Source organism: Tursiops truncatus, chromosome 3 (genome assembly GCF_011762595.2).
Source record: "Tursiops truncatus isolate mTurTru1 chromosome 3, mTurTru1.mat.Y, whole genome shotgun sequence".
NCBI lineage: Eukaryota > Metazoa > Chordata > Mammalia > Artiodactyla > Delphinidae > Tursiops > Tursiops truncatus.
In genome coordinates this window covers 538,448-559,932 of record NC_047036.1, presented here as the reverse complement: position 1 = coordinate 559,932, position 21,485 = coordinate 538,448, and the positions used below count along the sequence as shown (strand labels likewise).

Here is a 21,485-nt window from a genome sequence, read left to right as displayed (position 1 = left end):
TGCTGCGGTGGGGGGTCTGGACCAGGGGGCTTCGACGGCGGCAGAATGGACAACCCGATGCGGCCTGTGGTAGCCAACGAACGTCTGTGAAAATACAGGGGAGGCTCCAGTGCAAAATGAGCAAAGGGAGGGAAGGCAGCAGGTCACAGAGCAGAGTGTGGCCCGTTCACAGAGGCCAACGCCGGGCGGGACCGAGCAGCGTCTTCTCCAGGGATGCAGAGTGTGGCCCGTTCACAGAGGCCAACGCCGGGCGGGACCGAGCAGCGTCTTCTCCAGGGATGCAGAGTGTGGCCCGTTCACAGAGGCCAACGCCGGGCGGGACCGAGCAGCGTCTTCTCCAGGGATGCAGAGTGTGGCCCGTTCACAGAGGCCAACGCCGGGCGGGACCGAGCAGCGTCTTCTCCAGGGATGCAGAGTGTGGCCCGTTCACAGAGGCCAACGCCGGGCGGGACCGAGCAGCGTCTTCTCCAGGGATGCAGAGTGTGGCCCGTTCACAGAGGCCAACGCCGGGCGGGACCGAGCAGCGTCTTCTCCAGGGATGCAGAGTGTGGCCCGTTCACAGAGGCCAACGCCGGGCAGGACCGAGCAGCGTCTTCTCCAGGGATGCAGAGTGTGGCCCGTTCACAGAGGCCAACGCCGGGCAGGACCGAGCAGCGTCTTCTCCAGGGATGCAGAGTGTGGCCCGTTCACAGAGGCCAACGCCAGGCAGGACCGAGCAGCGTCTTCTCCAGGGATGTTGGTAGAAACACACCCTCCAGGTGGTGGTTAGTGTTGAGGAGGAGAGAGGCGTTGATCAGGGCGAGTCCCTTAAGCTGTGCACACACGCTTTTGTATGCTGTCCTGTCACCTCGCTTTATCTCATAATTCTAAAACCAAACCAGAACAGAACAGACCACGAGCGTGTGGCCAGGGCCGCTTACACGGCTCATTGGGCCCTTCAGTCAGCCTTCCTTTGCCCCTGCCCAGCTGGTTTATCCCCACGGCTCTGAAAACTCACCTCGTGGCCGCAGAAAAGACAATTTCTCTTCCCTTTTCAGTGAAGGCTCTTCTAGGGGCTGAGTGTCTTCGGTCCCACCGCCGACGTCCAAGTCCACAGTACGTGACTCCAGTCACCCTGCCCTTCTGCTGCAACCTCACGAGTCTGTCACTGCCCCTCTGGAAACCCTGAGGCCGGGCCGGACACCCTGCAGGACCCCTGAGAGGCACCCGAGGGTGGAGCTTCGCTTCCCACTGCCTGGGCCCACCTCCTGTCCCCTTCGGTGGAAAGACCCACTGCACGATGTGAGGGTCACACCCTTATTAACCCGTGAAACGTCCACACAGGACCACAGGACTGCCCCGTCAGCGTGGGCTGCTGTCACCCTGTGTCTGACTGGTGGGCACTGACCAGTGGAGACCATGGCAAGGCGGGGGTTACTTCCTTTGTTGGCCTGAGGGTCCTCTTCTCTCTGGCTGCTCAAGGCTACATCAGGGCTTTTAAGCAGCCGAGTCACACAGCTGTCTCCTGATGAGCTTGTGGTCCACTGACACTCTCAGATCTTCTTCACAAGCTGTCAGGCTGGGGCTTTCTGCTCCTCGTGTGAAGCGAGTGGGCCCGAGAGCGTGACTGCGGACTTCTCCCACCACCTTCCGTCTTGTAACTTGGGCCCTTTCTCCAGGGTGGTGAGGGCGTCTTGAACCTTCACTTCATCCTGCAGTACACTAGCTCTCCCTCCTAGCTTCCTGCCATTTGCACGTTGGATCAGCACGCAGTGCTTCCCTCCAGGGAACCGGAATGCAGGGGGGCTGATAGCGGGGCACTGGGGGGGCGACCCAAGGGAGGACCAGGTTCATGTCCACAGGTGGAGCGGGGGGGATGCAGAGGCCAGGCCGAGGTTGAGGGGGAGTGTGGGATTCAACAGAACCAGAGCATCGGAGAAGTGGAGGAGGGGGGAGCGGGGAGAAGAAGACCCTTGCTCCCGAGCATGCGGGGTTGGGGGTGCTCTCTGGGCCCCAGTCACTAACACAACTGTCAAGTGGACAAGGAGGGTGGTCCCGGGATGGCGGACAGAGCAGGGGGCGGGGCATCCTGGAGCCCCTCCCACCACGGAACAGTCAGCCTCTGTCTCTGGAGGCCGGACAGCCCAGAGGCCTGGACGAGAGCTGTTGTTTCTTTTGCGCCCAGGTGTGGCACTCCAGCCTGTCGCCTGCAGGGACCAGAAGTGGCGAAGGGCCCCGGGGCCACGGGAGAGGGGGTGAGGAGGCACCCCACACCCCACGAGTTCCTTGGGACACCGGCACGTCCTTGGTGCACAGGTGTGACGGGGGCACCCACAGGCCGGGAGGCCACGGGTGAGCCCCGCTGATGCCCACAAGGGCAGGCCTTGTGCGGGGACCCCATCCATGTGCAGGGCCTGGGGTTTCCTCTCTTGCTGCTCTACTTCTGGAACAAATTCTGAAGGACCTCTGGGACACGGCCAAACTCTGGAAGTAACGCTGCGTCTGGAAGGCTGGCCGGCCCGGAAGGAAGTTGCCCGGGACAGATGCACTGCTTTCAGTAAGGGAGGGTGGAAGGGCTGCAGGCTGATCCCAGAGCCCCGTGTGGGCTGAGGGTGGCCCTCAAAAGATGTCCACCGCCTCACCCCAGGATCTATGAACTTATTGGCTTATTAGGAAAAGATTCTTTCAAATGTGATTATGTCGAGTGTCGTAGGATGAGAGAATGCTAGCTTATCCGCCGGGCTGTAAACCCAAAGACAGGGTCCTTACAAGGGACGGGAAGAGAGACACAGCCACAGAGGAGACCCATGTGATGACGTGGCCACAAGCCCAGGGACACCTGGAGCCCCGGGAGCCGGAAGAGGTGGCAAGGACCCTCTCTGGGGCCTCGGGAGGGAGCGCGGCCCTAGGGCACCTGGATCTCAGACGTCTGGCCCCGGAGCTGGGAGAGGGTGAATCTGCTGTTTAGGCCCCAGTTCACGTGCTTTGTTACGGCAGGAAGGGAAGCCGGCGCCAGGCGTGAAGGCGAGGGTCCTAGCTAGAGCTCAAACCCTCCCACAAGGGGCCCCAGCCCCCGCCGTGGGCTCAGGACCGAGCTGGGCCGGTGGATCTCGGCAGGGCCGGACCTGCGATCCCTGGGGCACATGCCCTCTGCTGGGTGGGTGGGGCTCCCGTGAGGCCCTCAGAGGACACGGGGGTCCCCGAGCACAGACACAGCGGGAGACTCGGCCTCCGCCATCCGTCAGTGCGTGTCAGGTGTTTAATATCAGCTTGTTCTGTGTCCAGAGCTGGGCGGCACTTGTACTTAATCACCACCGCCCAGCCGCTGGGCTCCCGAAACGCGCGCCGTGGGGCCTGCACCATGGGGACCCCAGCCCCGCCAGGGAGCCCTCTGCCCGTGGGGATCTTGGGCCCTCACAGGGATGAAGCAGCCCCGGGCGGCACCAGCCCCGTCTACTGGGAAACGTTAGGCCAGTCGCCAGTGCCTCTGTGATTAAGTCTTCCCCCTGGCGTTTCCTGTTTTTATTTTATTTTCTTAAATTCATTTAAAAAATTTTTTAAATAAATTCTAAGGTAATTTAATTATGAAGTGGTTTAAATCCTCATTTCACATTTTTCTATTTGAATATAGCTGACTTACAATATTATATTAGTTTCAGCTGTACAACATAGTGGTTCAGTACTTTTATAGATTATACTCCAAAGTTATGATAAAACGTTGGCTGTGTTCCCTGTGCTGTACTTTATGTCCCTGGAACTTTCTTGTTTTATTCCTAGTGCTTTGTGCCTCTAACTCCCCTTCACCTGCCCTGCCCCTCCCCTACTCCTCTCGCCGCTGGTCACCACTAGTTTGTTCTGTGTCTGTGAGTCTATTTCCACTTTGTTATACTTGTTTGCTTTAATTTTTAGGGTCCACATATAAGTGATAACATTTGTCTTTCTCAAGTCATAAAAGACAAATCATACGATAGAGAAAGAGTGTTTCCAGTTGTAAATAATAACTCAGGTGATAAACTCAGGTGAGAGAAAATGAAATGTTTTCAGTCAAAAATTGTAGCTCAGGTAACAGGAAAGAACACTTCCAGTTACAGATAATTATTCATAAGCTAGAGAAGAAGGTTTTGAGTCACAGATGAAGACTTCTAGAGAAAGAAAGGTTTCCAGTCATAAATAATCATTCAGGTGATACAGAAAGAAGGTTCCTAGTCAAAATAGAGAACTAAGGTGCTAGAGAAAAGGTTTCTAGTCACAAATAAGACAGAAAAAGAAAGGTTTCCAATAATTAGTGATAGTTCAGGTGACAGAGGAAAAAGGTTTCACTCATAAATGATAACTCAGGTGAGAGACAGGAAGGTTTCCAGGCCTGAATGATGTCAGGCGATAAAGAGACAAGGTACCAGTCATCAATTATGGAGAAAGAAGACTTTTCAGTCATAAATGATCAATCAGGAGAGAAAAAAACTTCAGTCATGAATGATAACTAGGCGATAGAGAAGGAAGGTTTCCAGTCATAAATGGTAACCAACATTATATATAAAAAAAGGTTTCCATCACAGACGATAAGTCGGATCACAGAAAAAGAAGACCGTCCATGGTCAATAAACCAGTGCACGCTTGGAAAAAAAAAAAGAAGACCTTCCGTCACGGAGGTAACAGGGTCAAGAGAAGGAAATGTTCCAGCCTCATGTGATGACTCAGGTGACAGGACAGAGACGTCCTGTCGTAAACGAGGGTTCGGGTGCCAGAGGAAGAAGGATAACAGTCACAAATGGCAACTCAGGTGGCAAAACTGAAGGCTGTTGCTCAACACTAGTAAAAAAGAAAAGTTTCCAGAAGGGAATGATAGCGCAGGTCATGGTGAAAGACGGTTTCCAGTCATAAGTGACAACACCGGGGGTAGAAAGAGATGACCTCCAGTCACAAATGCTAAATCAGGAGACAGATAAATACGGTCTCCAGCCCTAAGTGCTAACGACCGTGACACAGGGAGAAGTTTCTAGTCGTAAATGGTCACTCAGGCAACGGAAAACCTTTCCAGTCGTAAATCCCAAGTGGGGTGATGCAGAAAGAAGTTTCCTGATCATAAATCGTGACTCAGGTGGTCCAGACAGAAGACCGCTTGTCACAGAGGCACATCGAGCGACTGAGAAGGTAGTTTGCAGACACAGACAACCCAAGTGACACAGAAAGAAAGGATTCCCCTCAGAAGTGATGATTCTCTGAAAGAGAAAAGAGCCTTCGCGTTGTGATGACGTCGGGGGATAGAGGAAGAAGGTTTCCAGTCACAGATGACGACGCAAGTGATAATGAAGAAGGTTTCCAGTCAGTAATAATGACTCAGGTGACAGGGGAAGAAACTGTCTTGTCGTAAATTCTAACTGAGGTGATTGATAGAGGAGGAAGGTTTCCAATAACAAATGTGAACCCAGATTATAGACAAAGAAGCTTTCAGGAACAAAGGAAACTCACATTAGAGAAAAAGGAGGTTTCCGGTCAGAATAGATAAATCTGGAGATGATAGAGAATAAAGGTTTCCATCCGTGACAGCTCAGGTGAGAGAGAAAGAAGGTTCCAATTCCGAATGATACAAGGTGACTGAGAACAAAATATTTCCTGTCCTGAACAGTAACCAGACGGTGGAGGGAGGAAGTTTGAGTTGGAAATCAGAACTCGGGGGATGGAAAACCCACCTCCCCATCACAAAGGACACTTCAGCCCGAGGTGACAGGCTGCCACCATGTTGCCATGGTGACAGGAGCCGCAGCCCTGGGGCACTGCTGAGGGTGGGAACCACGACCTCCACAGAAGGGCCTCCAGGCTGGGCAGGCGGAGCCGCCGTCGTCAGCTTGCTCCTGGGCCTTTCTGCGAGGTGTCACCTCCAAGCCGGGTGGAGGGGCTGCGGCCACGGCGCCCTCAGCTCAGCACCTGGCTCCTCGGTGGCGTGACCGTGAGAATCGCCCTCGCCAACCCCGATCCCCATCGCCTCGTCCTCCAGGTCATCCTGCCCGGGAAGTTCTGCTCCCTCCGGCCCCATGTCCGCGGCCTCTCCCGGCTGAGGGGTCGGGCCGGAACCCTTTGCGCCAGGCCAGGGGCTCAGGAGAGGCCTGGCCAGCGGGCGCCGTGTCCGGCGGGCTCACCGGGCCCCCCCACAGGAACCTGCCCCCAGGGGATGGGCCGCGCGGACCCACCCTGGCCCCAGGGCCCAGCCACTCGGCTTCTGGCTGCGGCCCAGAACGTGCCCACGACAGCCTGCGCCCGGTGAGGCGCCCGGGGTCCGCGTCCTCCGCCTGGGGGGCCCGAGAAGGCAGGATGGGCGCCGAGCATCCGTGCTCCCGCCCCCACCTGGCTGGCACGCGGGTGCCGACGTCCCGTGGGCACGGGAACACATGGCGGCGGGGGAGGAGGCCAGAGAGCCTGAACAGGAGGGCGGGGCAAGGCTGGCCATCTCTGCTGACCACTGTCGCCCCGCCCCGGGGCCCTGGCTGAACCCGGAGCCCCCACTGTCCGTCCCGCGGAGCAGCGCTGACCCCTGGTGCCCAGAGGCGGCGGCGTCAGACATACCCGCGTTCTGGGAGACGCCCGGTGGAGCCCACTCAGACCTGTGTTGCAGGCCCCGCCGCCGTCCCTCTCGGGGCTTCCCTCCCCCGCTGCCCCCGCGCTCCCGTCTCCTCCCATCTGGACACCTGACGCTGGGCACTTCAGTAGCAACCCTGGAGCGTGGAGCACCCCCTCCCCTCTTCTGACCCCAGGACCCACGGACACCACTTTCACCCTATTTCAGGGTCTTGAGGAGACCACAGAGCCAGGCCCCCGCCCCAGGGCCGCAGTCGCTCTAGTCCTGGATCTGACCAGAGGATGGCCAACGGCCCAGGGGCAGAAACTCAGGTCCTCCCACCCCCAGCCCAGCCCTGACCCTGGGCCTCCCCGGGCTGCACAGCCACGAGCAGACGATGCACCTTCACCTCAAGGCGTAAAACAGGCTAAAAGTCAAGTGATCGTGTGAGTAATTTTAAAATAAAACTCAAAGCATTTGAGAGTGATAAGAGAATCAAAACGAGAAAATTTTGGAAAAACAATTTTAACACTTAAGTTCTGTGACAAAAGGTAACGTGTTCTTTTAAAAGTGTATACGAAACACTAATGTGAAATTTATTTTAGCACGAGGTGAAAGCAACAAACACGATATTCTGTGGAATACGTCAATTATTGGCCAATTTATTTTACACGTGTTAACGTCAATCTGCATTTGGGCCGTGAGTGACCGTGAAACGTCCCCGTAACGCCGGCCTGCACTGGGCACCAGGGAGGCTCGCCCCGCGTCAGCTTCTCCTCCCCGCAAGTGGAGCCTGTCTGCTCACTGAGAAGAGCACCTGCCCTAGAATTTTCTTCTCGATTTCTGTTAACATAGGAACAGGTTTTTCTTATTCATCAGTCTCCAAATGTCTGCACTGAACAGAACAAGCTCACGCAGGAGGCAAACGCTGTCTTGCCTCGAGTGACGTGCACTTTTCTTTTAATGCTATGATTACATTCTTATTTAAGGCAATGTGGTTTCTGCTTTGCTTCTGTAAAGCTTACTTAATCATCTTTCTAAACAAAATTTGTCAGCATTTTGGGCCCAGTCAACCGGAGCCAGGCTAGAGCAAGGACATCTAGACGGTTCTTCACAAAGAGACACAGAGCTCAGATGATCGTCTTTTAAAACAGAGAAAACGACAGGCTGTTTGTCTTCTAACACGCGTTTAAAAGTACGTAGATATAACACGCTTCTTGAACAACACCGGCCTGTGGGTTTCTGGCGGCAAGGCTCAGCCACGGGCTCGGAGGTTCCCGGGGCGGCCGCTGCTGTGAGAAGCCTGTCGCCTCCTGGCTGTGTGCTCCCCGAGAACGCGGACGGGGATGTCAGGTCATACGCACGACGAGAGCTTCTTTCTGTCCTCAAACTGCTTGTCCACGGCCAGAGACAGGGCCTGGAGGAAGCCCTCGACGGTGATGGTGGGGGCCTGGAAAGACAGACAGCATTGTGAGTGTCCTTGCCCTCGGAGGGGCCACCCGGCAGCACCCGCGCCCCCCCCGCCCTCCCCTCACCCCAGGGCACAAGCACCTCCGAGGTGGCAGGGGGGCCTGCACGTGAGCTCGACGTGCCAGCGAGGGGTGAGCAGACACACGGCCGCCTCCTCCCACTGCCCCAGGGACCCGTCGCTTTAGAAACGTGAAATGAGGCAGACACCCCAATGGTGGCAAGTGGGACTCTCAGCGACGCCACACCCTGCTGGACAGAGCGGGCGGCGGTGGAACAGGGCCCGGAGGCGGAGCTCGGCCGGGGGACTCACCTGGACATACAGAGCGTGAGCCAGAAAAGGGAGTTTCCTCAGGACACGGCCGCTGAGGCCCTCACTCTTCCTGTGAACATAAGCACACTCGGGGCGTCAACTCCACACGGACTGCTGTTTCAGGACTAGACCCTGCACGTCCCTCCCCCAGAGCCCCTCGAGGGGGGCCAGGACAGGGTCCTGACGCCACCCACGGCCTCACAAGGAGCACAGTGAGGTGGGCACACGGCTGGCAACAAGGGCTCCCCCGGGAACCGGGCTGGTTCACGTCTTGGTGAATTTTTGCCCAAGTCTCTGAACTGCTCTCCTCTGTCCCACCTCAGCCACTTTAACTAAATCTCTCCAACAGGTAGTGACACCACCCCCCAGGCCCCGCCAGCGCCACCAGCTGGTGTCTGCAGCGCAACCCACCTAAGGGCACCCGCACACAGCCTTCCTGATTTCTCTCCAGTTTATGCAAATTCTAACTGTCCTTCAGGGCTCTGCTCCATTCCCCTTGATCACCAAGGCCATCTGAGAACTTGAAAGCGCTACCAGCCTGGGCCTTGAGCAGGCGTGCCCACGATTCTCGATGCTCACGTGTTACGTGTCCCTCGGTGCCCAGGGAGCTGGACCACTTTCCTTAATTTCCCAAAGCACCAAGCCCAGCGCCCTAATTGTTTACTTGTTTAACTGTTTGCTTATCAAAGCAAAAGCCTCCATTTTATTTTCTTGCCAAATTGTCAAAGTTTACCAGATATTGCTTAAGAAATCAGTAATGCGTCAAAGAGAGCCTTAACCTGAACGTCTTTCCAGATACAAGGGCAGAACTTTGTTCACGGTCCGCTGTCACGTCTAGGAGGTAGGAGGGCAGCTGCTTCCACTCTCCTGTCCAGGAGCCCAGGGTCAGGGAGGCTGGGGGGCTTCGGGCGCGTGTGCGATGCCTCGGGATCAAGCCCATGCCGTCTGACCCCAAACTACAACCACGGCTGCCACAGGCAATTACGACGACCTCCCCGCCAATCCCAAAGCAAACAGGCTTCTCTTGGTCACGAAAGCGAGGTCAGCGCTCACCGTGAAATTTCACTCAGAAGGAGGCTCAACTTGGACACGTTGTTCTCAATGAAGCCAATCATCTCCAGCTCGCGGAGGGTCAGCAGCTGCTGGCGAGGGTATACGATCTGACACTGTGGGGACACAGGCAGGGTCAGCAACAGGGACGGCACTCAGGCGGCAGGCACACTCCACGCCACATCTCAGAAACCCAAGCGGGGCCGTTGGCCCTGCACGGGCCCCAGGAAGCAGCTCTCTCACACAGCCCCTCTTCTTCTAACAAAGGCAAGAATACAGACAGCACAACGTGTCTCAGAAACCACAGCGCTCAGCCTCTTCTGCTCCTGTGGGCAAAACATGTCCTCAGCACGTGTCAGGTGGGGAGCAACTCAGAGGTGTTGAGTCCAGCCTGATATTCAGTTTCAACCATGCGTCACATCCCACAATGGACAGAGTTGGGCCCTGGAGCCGGACTTGGCCGGCCTTTCAAGGAGGGTCTCTGTTCACTGTTTTAAAACCAAGACTCTCATTTGGTGGAATGTCAGACAGCCTCTAACTGACCATGGACCCGGGTCCTAGAGTTCACCTCCCAGACCACGTGTCTGCACGTGGGACGCTCCTTCCCAAGCACCCGCGCTAAACTGTCAGGCTGCCACGCCGTCTGATTCAGAAGCCACGAGAGGAGAAAGGAGAGGTCCGGATGCACATTTGGGAGGGCTGGTGGGGGTCGTAGGTAAAACTAAGCAACAGGGTCTGTGCTGGCTGTGTTCTGACCTTCCCACCTGACTGCGTGACACTCCCTCAGGCTCCCGCGGCCTCTGCGGACCCCCCAGGGACCTGAGCCGTCCAGCAGGCTCCCGACAGCGCGCAGGGCCACAGTCCCGCGCCGACAGCCTTCAGGGCCGGCCAAACCGCCGCCACATCGGAATCTACATTTCCCATAAACCGTCTAGGAAACGACACCTGCTCCAGGCACTCGGCTCCCAGAAAACGTCCGAACGCCTGGCGAAACCTCAGGGCGGCCCCTGGACTCGCAGCACGGTGCGACGCGGCACCCTGGAAAGGCCCCCAGGGGCCTCCAGCAGGACCCGCCACCACGCAGGCCCCTAAACGGCAGCACCACGTCGAAGCTCCACGCCCCACCCCACACCCCCCATGGCGCGGGAAAACAGGAGGGCCCGGGACAGCGCACCCGGGGCGGAGACCAGCTCCTGTCCCCGTCACAGAGGCCGGGTCACCCTTGTGAGGACGCTGGGGCCCCCACTCCGTGGTGCAGGCAGTGGTCCCAACCCCCAGCCAGTTACAAGGATGCCAGCCTGGCGATCGCTGTAGAAATCCCTATTTGTTGGCTGGCTTGGTTACCGCCCACGGGCACACGCGGGCCCTTAGATTGACTCGCGAGAGAAGACAGTGAACGTGAACGCGCTCGCTGCCGCTGTGCTCGCGCTGACGGTAGAACCCGGGGCTGCGAACACTGCAGCCGACGACCTCCCTGTGAACTACGACCCCCAGTCCGGTGGCCTCCCTGTGAACCAGGACCACTACCGCTCTTCCTTTTTCAGGGAAGGAAATCGAGGCCCAGAGAGCAGGTCACTTGCAAAGGCCGTGAGGTCCGGGACGGGCGCACACCCCTACTCACTCGGCCCCTGCAGATCAGCAGACCAAACCACCACGATGATCAGCAAACACTCGATCAGTGGCTCTGGTTTCGACTATTCGCTCAGCCTGCAGATACAACGGTAGCTTGCTTTCTTTTTTTTTTTTGGCCTCACCACGTGGCCCGTGGGATTTTAGCTCCCCGACCAGGGATCGAACCCTCACCCCAAGCAGTGGAAACACGGAGCCTTAACCACTGGACCACAGGAAGTCCCCAACAACTGTAACTTTCAATCTCAGGAGATGACTGATGTCAGGTTGAGAGACCTCATTCTATGCTGGAACCAGATACATTAGGCTACATCAGCGGGTTAAGAAAACATAAGAAATCTACTGATTAGGAGAGAGAAAAAACCAAGGTACCCTCATCAGTTCTTCGAGGCAGGAGAGGTAGATTCTGAAGATGGCTGCTGCGGAGGGCGGCCCAATGTACTGCCTGATGTCAGCTCTGTCCACGAAGGCCACGTCGATCCTCTCCGTGATGTTGGACGTGGTCAGGATCACCACGTTGGAGTGCCTGCGGACAGAGAGGTGAGGACCGGTCAGCCCATGCTGTAGGGACTCGACCACACCTGACCCGACACGAGGAGCGTCAGGACAGACGGCCACCAAGGTCCCGGGCATTCAGCCAGCGCCCTTCAGCCGGCTACACTCCCCCTCCGCACACCTGCCCGCGAGGCCTTCCGAAGCCCTGCGCCTTGAGCTCCTGCCTGACCCCCAACTCCTGCCAGGTTCTCCTGGCTGCAACACAGCAGACCCTCCCCGGGCCGTGTGCCCCGGTCGCTCCCCTGCCTCCCGGAAAGCTCTCCCGGGCCGCTGCTTGACATCCCCCTGCCTTTCACCCACGGCGAACCCCTCACCTCTGTGCGCGCCTGAGCCCCCAGCACCTACACTCCCGCCTGCCTGGGCACGGCCATACACAGGTACACAGCCCTCTGCAGGGTGAGCAGGGTGAGCCCGGGGCGGGGCGGGCACACGGGCCAGGAGGCTGGGGAGCCCAGGCTGCACGGAGGGCGCACACACGCCGCTGGGACCCTCGGCCGGGGCTCGGGCTTCTCACAAACGGTCAGACCCGCACAGAGGCAGCGTGAGGTGAGTGGGGTGAGAGAAAAACCAGAGCCCCATTCTCCACTCCTCCCGGAGTGACGCGGGTGGTCCGGGGGCCCCGTCTTCTGCCTTGAGCAGTGGGTGCGCAGCAAGGCCATCAGTGCAATGGGAACCGCGGGGAGTTGGGGTTTCTGGGCCGAACGAGGGCCGGGGACCTTGTGGACATACAGGTCTTCGAAGGAGACTCGCCCACCAGATCCGTGAGCAGGGTGGGAGTGCAGGCCCTCCCCTGCCCAGAGATGCCGGGGAGACGCTGGCAGCAGAAACGGAGAGGTCAGGAGAGCGGAGAGAGGTAGGGGCCCCGGGGGCTGAATGGCGCGGATGGTTCCACACTGAGCGCTGGGGTGGACGCGGGGGCAGTGGCAGGGGGAGAAACCAGACTGAAGAGTGGGGCGGTGGGGTGAGGGGGCAGAGACAAGAGGGTCTACACCTCACACGAAGTTCGCCTGCAGGACAAGCAAGGGACGCCTGCCGCTGACCCCAAGAGACAATGAAGATGTTCTCCGCCGTGAAGAACACCGCGACGGCAGGGTAAAGTCCGACACAACGCAGTGCAGCTCACGGCACCCCGCTCAGCAAACCCCCTCCTGAGCGCGGCACGTGGAGGGCAACGGGGGAACCCCGAGGGGCTGGCGGGAGACCGCACAGGGCAGACGGGGCTTCTCGTGAGTCAGGAGCCGCCCCCAGAGCTGGACCGGCTTTGGGCACACTGGCCACAGGCCTGAGCTGCAGGACTGGGCTGCGGACACACGAACCCGGCCCCGTGAAGGGCGAGCAGCTGGCACCCCGCCTGCCCAGTGGCGGCCCTCCAGCAGCCACCGACACCGGGTCCTGCTGGCGCTGACTCAGACGCCGCATTGATGCGCCTCTGCAGGGCACACACCCTCCCCACACCGAGGTTTGTTTTGTGTTTTTAACTTTAATAAAGCAGAAAATACTTAATTTCTAAAACGTGCATTGAGCACAAGCTGCCTCAGATGTGGAGAAGACAGAGCCCACGCTCAATATCAGACGCGTTCTTAGCTAGAAAAGCTGGGAGTAAGGCTGAGCGCTGTCCGTGCTTCTCAGGCAAGCCCGCTGTGCACAGCGTTACCTTTTGATCTGATCGATCTGGGTCAACACGGCGTTGACCACGCGGATGGCATCCGAAGGCTCGGCACCCGCCCTGCAGGCGTTGCGGGAAGCCGTTAGGCTCTCCACCTGTAGGGACGGAGCAACGGGGCGCTGTCAGCCGAGCAGACGCAGGTGTGGGCATGCGCACGTGCACCGTGAGCCTGATGAGAGGGATGCCCAAGGGGCAAGGACTGCAGGACACGGAGCCTGCGGAGGCTGGACCCGTGGGGGGCTGGCGGCGCCCCAGCAATTTACGAGGCCGCTCAGTCTCGAGCCTCCTCCAGTCACAGGTTTAAAGTCTGAACACACGTACCTCGTCAATCAGCACAAACACCAGAGCATCTTTGTCATCAATTAAGTCCTGAATCTTCTGGAACATCCTAGTTACCAGCTTGCCACTCTGGAAGCAAAACACTCTTTATTATCCACTTGCACTCATCAAGCTGCCTGGTGTGCACGTGTCCACCGTCCCCACCGGGCTTCGCTCTGACCCCAGGTGGCCGCACAAGCCCACCGTCTCCTGACGGCCCCTCGGAAAACTCCCTGAACCAGAGGAGCCAGTCTGCAGAGAACCCAGATGTCCTCCCTCCTGGCTTCGTGGGCCAGGGATGCATGGCTCAGGTGACTCGCACCTTGGCCCACCTGTCTTTCCTCCTTTCCCTTCCCGGTTGTGCTCATGACCAGGACAGCCTGGGTCTCGCGTGCAAACCGGCCCGGTGCACCCCTTATGGGCACTCCCTGTCCCCACTCACCACCCACCAGGGGGACCTCCCGACACAGGTGCCCCTGGCAGAGCCTTTCAGAGGTGAGGGGCACCTGTGACATCACCTGGTTGGAGTCCCTCAGTTCACAGATGGTGAACGAGCTCAAGCCCCCAGCGCATGCTCAGCTGAGGGGTGCCGCCCCGTTAGAAGGCAGACCCCTCCCTCCTAAGGTTACACTGAACTTCCTGTCCCACCCAGTCAGAGGTCTGGATGTGACGGGCAGAGGGTCCTCTCAGGCCTCACGCTATTTCCAAGTTACCGCTGAGCTCTGGAAGTTTTCTCTGACCACAAAGTCAGCCCCTTGTTCACTTTCCCGTTTCACCTCTTTCTCTCCTAAAGCTTTTGGAGGACAAAGTTTGCCTAATCTACAGGACAACTTTTCAACTGCACAGCTGACAACCCAGAAAACTGGAATTAGTACTAGCACTTACTTCTGAAAACCACTTAGAGAAGAGGCTGTGGCTGTTTATTTCAATTAACTGGCCATACCGGTACCTAAGGCAGGAAAAAAAGAGTCACAGCAATTGTTACAAACCAGTCCGGCAGCCTCCTCTGCAGCAGCCACCTCCACCTCGTTAATGCAGCATCTCTCAAATGCCCAGCACGTTGAGAACGGCTACTTTGTTCAATTGTTACAGCCACTGACACAGGATTGGGCTACCTCGCAAGCTATATACTAAAAATTACGAAAAATCTAACAAGGTGCATCAACGTCAATAGTTCTAGATGAAGCAACTTAAGTTTCTCGAACTGAACGGTACCTTCATCTGAATTAAAGCAAGATAAAATCCCTCTCATTTTAAATCTATTATAACTTACGCTTCCATATTGAAAAAGCATTACCTGTACTAACACAGCAAAGAAATCAAAACACGAGCATGACGAATGTTTTGGCCAGAGTGGAACATTTTGTCCTCCTTCCACAAAACCGTAAAGAATGTGACAATTTGTTTTCCGGCACAAAATCACTTCCTGCCAACCTAGAGCCCTGGGAAGCTCAAAAGGGAACCTGAACACACACCGACTGAAATCCAGCGCTAACACCCCGTCCACAAGGAGGCGGCAAGAGCCTGCATGCACTGGGTTCTGACTAAAATCGAACAGGAAACGGGCCCGAGAAAAGCTAACTCCCAGGTCCTCTTCACAGTTTCTTTCAGGTCAAAAGTCCACAGAAGAAAAAAAATTACTTTTAAAAAGTATCATTAATTTTCCAGTTGAAAAAGACCATTTACTAATTCTGTTTAACAAAATAGGAGAAGGGGGAGACAGACAACCTAATGATCGGGTTGACTATTAAACAAAATTCATTATAAAGCATTTTGATCATTAAGTGAAGTGGGCGAAAAAGGCTTGCTAAGGCTTCTTTCTGCCACAAAATTAGTACAGATTTCCAGATCTTTGTACTGGAGAAGTCACATTTCTTGTAATAACACCTCCCCCTCTGGTGGCTTAGGAAACCGCCCTTAAGAGGTCTTCAAAACACAGATGCATTTCACTGTATAAAGCCCAAGGCCAAGTTACTAAATGTAAAAGAAAGCGTTGAAATAAAGCAATTTCCCTACTTATAAAACATTTTTGAAAACAAAATAGATTTCAAAGTAAATCTCACAGGGTTTCCTCTTCTAGTCATACTGGATCAACAGGGATCATATTTACCTTCTGCCTTAACCAACTGGAAAACCAGGCAGAACAAATGAAACAACGTCTGTGACAGGCACTGGATGACAGCTCCAGAGGACTGTGACCCGAGAGGACGGCAACGGGGCGAGCGCGACCGCCCTGACTTCCTGCCTGGAGCACCTTCCAACAGTGACCGTGGGGGGGACCCAAGAAGCGTGGCCATCAGGCTGAGTCGAGGAGACAGAGGCCAGAGTTCAAGGAGCCTGAGGTGTCTGGAGGCTACAGAGCAGGGCTCCAGAGGAGGGGGATACACAGGAATAAAGCCCCAGAAACCATCAGGGGCCCTGGAGTCTTTCCTGGGTAGGTGGTGTGTCTGAGTAGGGAGACCTTGGCGCTCATAGGCCCCAACAGCCAAGGTGCAGAGTACTCGCTGCTCATTCAGGGGCTCAGCGGAGACCCGAGAAGGGCCCCACCCGAGGGTTAAGCCTAGATCACATCGAGACCCCTCTCGAACAAAGCTTGAAAAGAGACCTCAAAAGGATCACACCGAAGACAAGTTCACAAACGCCTGCCAGAACGAAACCCAGCGGTCGCTAAAGACAGACCAGAGAGTCCAGACGCTTGAAATCGTAACGTCCGCATTCAAGCAAAAATTCCCTGACACGCCAAGAGGCAGAAACGCGTGTCCCGCAACCAGACCCAGATGATAACGACAACGGACTTGGTAGACAGAGCATAAGACAGCTATCATAAACGTACCCAAGGATTTACCGAGAACACAATGGGACAAGGAATACAAGTATAAAAGGAACCAAACAGAATCTCCAAAGAAAAATACACTATCAGAAACGAAAATTCCACTGACAGATCGTACACTGCAGAAAACTATCGAAATGAAACACAGAAAATTTTTAAAGCCTGAAAAACACATAAGAGCACATCAGTGGCCTGTGGGACAGTATCAGGCAGTGTAACGTGTAAACAAATGCAGAGAGCAGGGGATTAGTTGGAAAGATAACAGCCAGATATTCCCTAAATGTGATACAACTATAAACCCCAAAGCTGACAAAACTCAAGGAAGACACACCCAGCGCTAGGCTTGGACAGTCCTCCCAGGAAGCGACAGAACAGCAGACAGACGACCAGCACGGACACCAAGCATCCTGAGCTAACAGTCGACCCAACGAGAGCAGAAACACGTTCTGAGTGCACGTGGTGGGACAGTCACCAGGAGAGACCACGTGCTGGTCATAAAGCAAGTCTCAACACGTTTAAAAAGACTGGAATCATAACTCAAGACAACGCTGAGTACAGAGGAGCTCATTAATTTACACTGAAAGACAGAGACCTACTATTCATGTAAAATGATTTAAAAATAAAAACAGTTTCCGTTGTTATAACTGAAAACCCAGCAAACCCACTTCTGTGGCTCTCCTCTCTCAAATTGCCGAAGTTACCTGCTTGAGAGTCTGATGGTCAATTTCTGCGCTAAAGCTTTACACAGGGATGTTTTTCCAGTTCCTGGAGGACCTGTAACAAAATGCAAGCAAATATGTTTTTAAGTTAGTGCTATAAGAAATTTCTTAAACAACAGGAGTTGCATTATCCACAGGATATAAGATAACGAACAGACTTCAATGCTACGAATGTTATTACCACAAGTACCGCTTATGAACTTACAAAGAAATCTCCTAGCGGTGTAAATGCTAGAAAACATCACCAAGTATGCCTCCTGGCCCACAGTCCGCTCCACGTTCCTTTGTCCACATCTTCACTGACATCCTCCTCGTCCCCACACGTCCTCTATGAAATCCACTGACTATGAAAATCCCCCTTTCAAAAGTCAAACACACCTTTCCTGGTAGCCGTCAGGACCCTTCTGAAGGCACTGACGTTTGCTCTTTCTGAAGCCAAGGAACCACCATCTTCCACTCCAGGTACCTGGACGCGGGCCTGAACCCCACGCTACACAGGGAGAGCCGTAAGGCGAGGGCTTGTGCCCTGAGTGTGTGTCACTTAGCACAGCGGTTTGCAGGAACTCTGAGGTAACTGATGTGGAAGCATGAACCCATCCAATAGAAAATGCTGACACGGTCAACTCTGATTTTCTGCATTTTCCATAGTTTAAGAGTAAACATATAACCAATTCTAAATGCAAGTAATGTACTGCGCTAATTAAAATGCCTCTGGATTGCCTCCACTGACCCTGGCTCTAAGCCAATCTCCCAGAATACATGCTGTTCAAAAGACTTTGTCTTCTTAAAGTTGTACACAAGCCTACAATCTTTATTGTATAAAGAGGCGAATCACCCTTTTAATTATAGCTCCTACTTCACTATAATTGGGGTTTTCTCTCGATTCTTTTCTCTCCGGGAACATTAAGAAAGGAAACCCAGTATTCTCCTCCAAGAACTAGGCAGAGTCCTGTGAAGAGTGGCTTTTGCAGTCCATTAGCCATCAAGGGAAGCTCTAAGGACACTACGAAGAAATACGAGGCAACTGCTATTCCTAAGGAGTCCACGATCAATCGGAAAATAAGGCAGTTACTTGAAAAGTTTAATAACAGTAGAAAAAGTCACAAGGCATAATCAGGTGGCTACCAAATGAAGAGTCAAGTAACCAAAGCCCAGATAGTGTGAGCCCGACTGGCTTCACAGAGGAGGATGTTCTAGGATAACTCTGGCCCCCCAGAAAAAAGGAGCTGCAACTCCTCACAGAAGGACAAAGCCACAAGCAAAAGCCTGATTTCGCACAGTTGATCTCGTCACACAAACCAAAGCTGCGATGCTTTACCGTGAAGCAGCACCACCCGGTTCCAGGTGATGAGGGTGCTGTCGACATTCTTGTCTGAAAACAGTAAAGTTGTCATCACGTAGTCAAGGAGCTGCGTGGAGAAAGGAAAAGTACAGGTAAAGTCCCCAGCAAGGCAAAGATTCCGCTGAACGTGCCCTAAGCGAGTAGAGCGACGGGAGTCTTCAGAGACCGCCACGGCCAGACACCTGCCACACACCTACAGGCTTTCAACCCGGACGGTAACTTGAGACATGAGAGGACAAGCACTGGCTGTTACTGTTTTCAGGATAAACGGTGAACACAAAGATCACTTTTATTTAAAATGCTAACGACACACAAAACTACTGAGGGACACACCAAGTAAGAGTGAGCTCCTTCCTCTGGGACACAGCAGTGGACCAGCGCACGGCACATTCACTGAAAGAACAGCCAGGGCTCTGCGGTCCACTGTGGCTGCCTAGAGGAGCCTGGGGTGATGAGGGGCGGTGGGGACAGACCCCTAGTGCCCCCCCAGTGTGCAGGACTCTTCCCCTTGAAGGGGGTTCAGACCTGCCCACCTGCTCGGTCTGCCCCTCAGCACTGCCTCCTCAGCCCACGGGAGTGACCATGTGCACGTGCTTGGTCACACCAAGCGTGTGACCCAGTGCAAGTGGTCTTCACCCTCCCAACGCTCCCCCTTCTCCCAAGGGGAACTCCCCGGAGGGCAGCTCCACTCAGGAGCAGTCCCACAGGACAGAAATCCAGGACATGGGCTGCTGGTAAGCAGTGTTCACAAAGCCCATCTGAGTTAAGGAGTGCTAGAGAGTGACACAATAATGATTCTACTTCAAATAATGGGGTCTTTTGGGAAAATGCACAACTCACGTGAGATTTGATTTCCACATCATACACCAGGCTGTCCCAAAGCCCATGGAATTCAGCTGAGAGAATAAAACAAAAACCTAATTTTAGGAAAGGAAGCCTTGCACCTACTGGCTAGGTCTGCCCTGAGCCACTGATGCCCTCCACTGCTCCACACGCGGTAAGCTAAAATTCTGGTTACAGGGAAGCCAAACTTTTAAAATTGTTCTTAAAATTAAAGAGGTTGAATAAGTGGCAGTCGCACGTGGCTTTGGACAGATAATTAACCTCGTTGTCGTATTATTCTGCACACCTGTCTCTGTGGACCTGTGCTCGGACACAAGCAAAGACCCTGAACCCACCACTCTCCCCACAAGCCGACATTCCAGCAGGGCCGAGCGGCGGGTCTATTCCAGTCGTTAGGACATCAAGCCTAACCCGGATTAGAAGCAGGATTCTGCCTGCTAGACCCCATCGGCAAAGTTCACGGAGGACCATCGAGAAGGCAGGAGAAAGCCGTGGTCCAGCAAGACTGACCAACTGGGCAGGAAAGCAGAGCACCAGTGTAATTCTCAGTTAGCACTGTCTTTGACGGATCTATCCAAATAGGTTCATACTGGAAGTTTCTACCTTACTCTGTCGTGATATACTTTCTATTTCATAACAGATACAACATTCTAAAATTCTACACAGCGGACAAAATCTCCTTGATAAGCCCAAGGCGTGTACCATCCTCCGACCTCCCATTCTTGACACGCTCTGCCTACTGTTACTGCCACGGGTACCTGCAGGCAGCACCCAATGGTTTGCCGCAACTATATTTTCTGTCTCTTCCTCCAAATTTTCACTGCTGGGGCCATCTTCATTCAGCTGGAAGATGTGAAGTGCAATAGTGCACATGCTCAAATCAACGGGCTGTGACGAGAAGAAAACATCAAATAAATCTACACAACACACTCTCAAAACAGCACGTGCACGTTCATGGGGCCGCTGAGAAGTAGTAAGTTACCTGTGGACCTTTAGTCTGTAATTCCGTGTCAACAATGGACACAGACTGCACGTTTCTGGCCAGAAAAGGCTCATCAAACTCAGTCCACGTGTAATCGCCAAACACAATGTTATGCCTGGTGAGGAGCTTCCTAACACTCAGCTTTAGATCTTCTCTTTTTGCAGTGCTAGGAAAACAAACAAAACATGTAAATCAGGTCTGAGTTAAAAACCAACATTTTAACAATAAGTGATTTTAAAAAAAGAAAAAAAAAACAGACGGAACAGGGCAAAGTGCAGTGAAGAGGGCAGGCGGGAGGGCCTGCCTGGGGAGCAGACCTGCGCAGACTCCTCGTGACCTGGGGAAGCCGCCCAAGGGCTCTGTGCCCCAGGTCCCCATCCGAAGGGGCGACGGCAAGAGTCGGTGCCACCCTGGGCTCCTGGAGGTCAGTCACTACGCTGGAGCTGTGCTGGATAACGCGAGGCCCAACGTGAAGGCCGCAAAGCGCAGCCGCAGTGACAGGGCTGTGATTAGCGGAGACTGGAAGCCCCACAGCTGCGGCGGCGGGCGACGAGGCCGTGAGCTGCGGTCCCCCTTCAGCCCCCTGCCCGCTGCTTCCCAGACCTCGCAGGCCCTTCGGCTGCCCCTAGAGCCCGCCCCCCGCCGCCGCCCGCCGGGGCCCGTCACCCGCCACCGGCACCCCCGGCGCCCCGGCCCCTCCCCGCCCACCTAGGCCAGACAGGGTTCGCCGGGGATCGGGACTGCGGGCGAGGGTGCGGGGTCAGGGCCGTTTCCCCAGACTCGGAGCTCCTGCGACCGGCAGTTCCAGAGCCCGGCGTTCCCTGGCTCAGCCGAGGCCGGGCCGGAGTCCGCCTCGGGATCGGAGTCGGCTCCTGTCAGGGCGGGATCTGGTCGGGGCCAGGCTCGGGGGGGGCGGGTCGAGGTCGGGTGTTGTCAGGTCTGGGTTGCGCCGCGGTCGGCTCGGGGCCCGGCTCACCTGCCGCTCCGCTGGTGGACCTCCACATGGACGGTCGGAGCCTCGGCCACGCAGGGCAGCGCCTGCTTCAGGTCGCCCACGGCCTCGTCCATGGCGCCGCCGCCGAGAGCCGAGAGGACTGGACCGGACCGCGGCCACCGCCGCCTCTCGCCTCGCGCCGCCGCCACCGCCGCAGCCTCAGCCCTCCGCCGCGCCCGCGCTTCGAACTTGCCGCGCGCAGCGTCCCGCCCCCTGACCCGGAAGCGCCGGCGCCGGCGGGCGGG

General features: G+C 55.5%; 1 protein-coding gene across 2 annotated transcripts; it reads right to left on the bottom strand.

The window, feature by feature from the left end:
* Nucleotides 1-7,174: 7,174 nt before the first annotated feature.
* TRIP13 (thyroid hormone receptor interactor 13) lies at nucleotides 7,175-21,414 on the bottom strand. 2 transcript variants are annotated; one of them, XM_033852725.2, is made up of 14 exons: nucleotides 21,223-21,400; nucleotides 20,564-20,780; nucleotides 20,247-20,412; nucleotides 20,023-20,152; nucleotides 19,262-19,317; nucleotides 18,398-18,488; nucleotides 17,062-17,134; nucleotides 14,416-14,479; nucleotides 13,534-13,620; nucleotides 13,201-13,307; nucleotides 11,364-11,517; nucleotides 9,366-9,478; nucleotides 8,313-8,382; nucleotides 7,175-7,982 (listed from the first exon to the last, which is right to left on the bottom strand). In XM_033852725.2, exons 1-14 carry the CDS (start codon nucleotides 21,248-21,250, stop codon nucleotides 7,887-7,889), a joined length of 1,452 nt encoding a protein of 483 aa, XP_033708616.1. In that variant the 5' UTR covers nucleotides 21,251-21,400; the 3' UTR covers nucleotides 7,175-7,886. The 2 variants fall into 2 exon arrangements, with proteins under 2 accessions (XP_033708616.1, XP_033708617.1); XM_033852726.2 differs by lacking the exon at nucleotides 20,564-20,780 and having other exon boundaries at nucleotides 21,223-21,414.
* Between the last annotated feature and the right edge of the window lie 71 nt (nucleotides 21,415-21,485).

Coding starts and splice junctions, on each gene's coding strand:
- TRIP13 (XM_033852725.2), bottom strand. CDS start 21,250: ATGTGGAGGTCCACCAGCGGAGCGGCAG. Junction 20,153..20,246: donor TACAGACTAAAGGTCCACAG/GTAACTTACTAC, acceptor TTCTCGTCACAG/CCCGTTGATTTGAGCATGTG. Junction 17,135..18,397: donor CCGGGTGGTGCTGCTTCACG/GTAAAGCATCGC, acceptor ATTTTGTTACAG/GTCCTCCAGGAACTGGAAAA.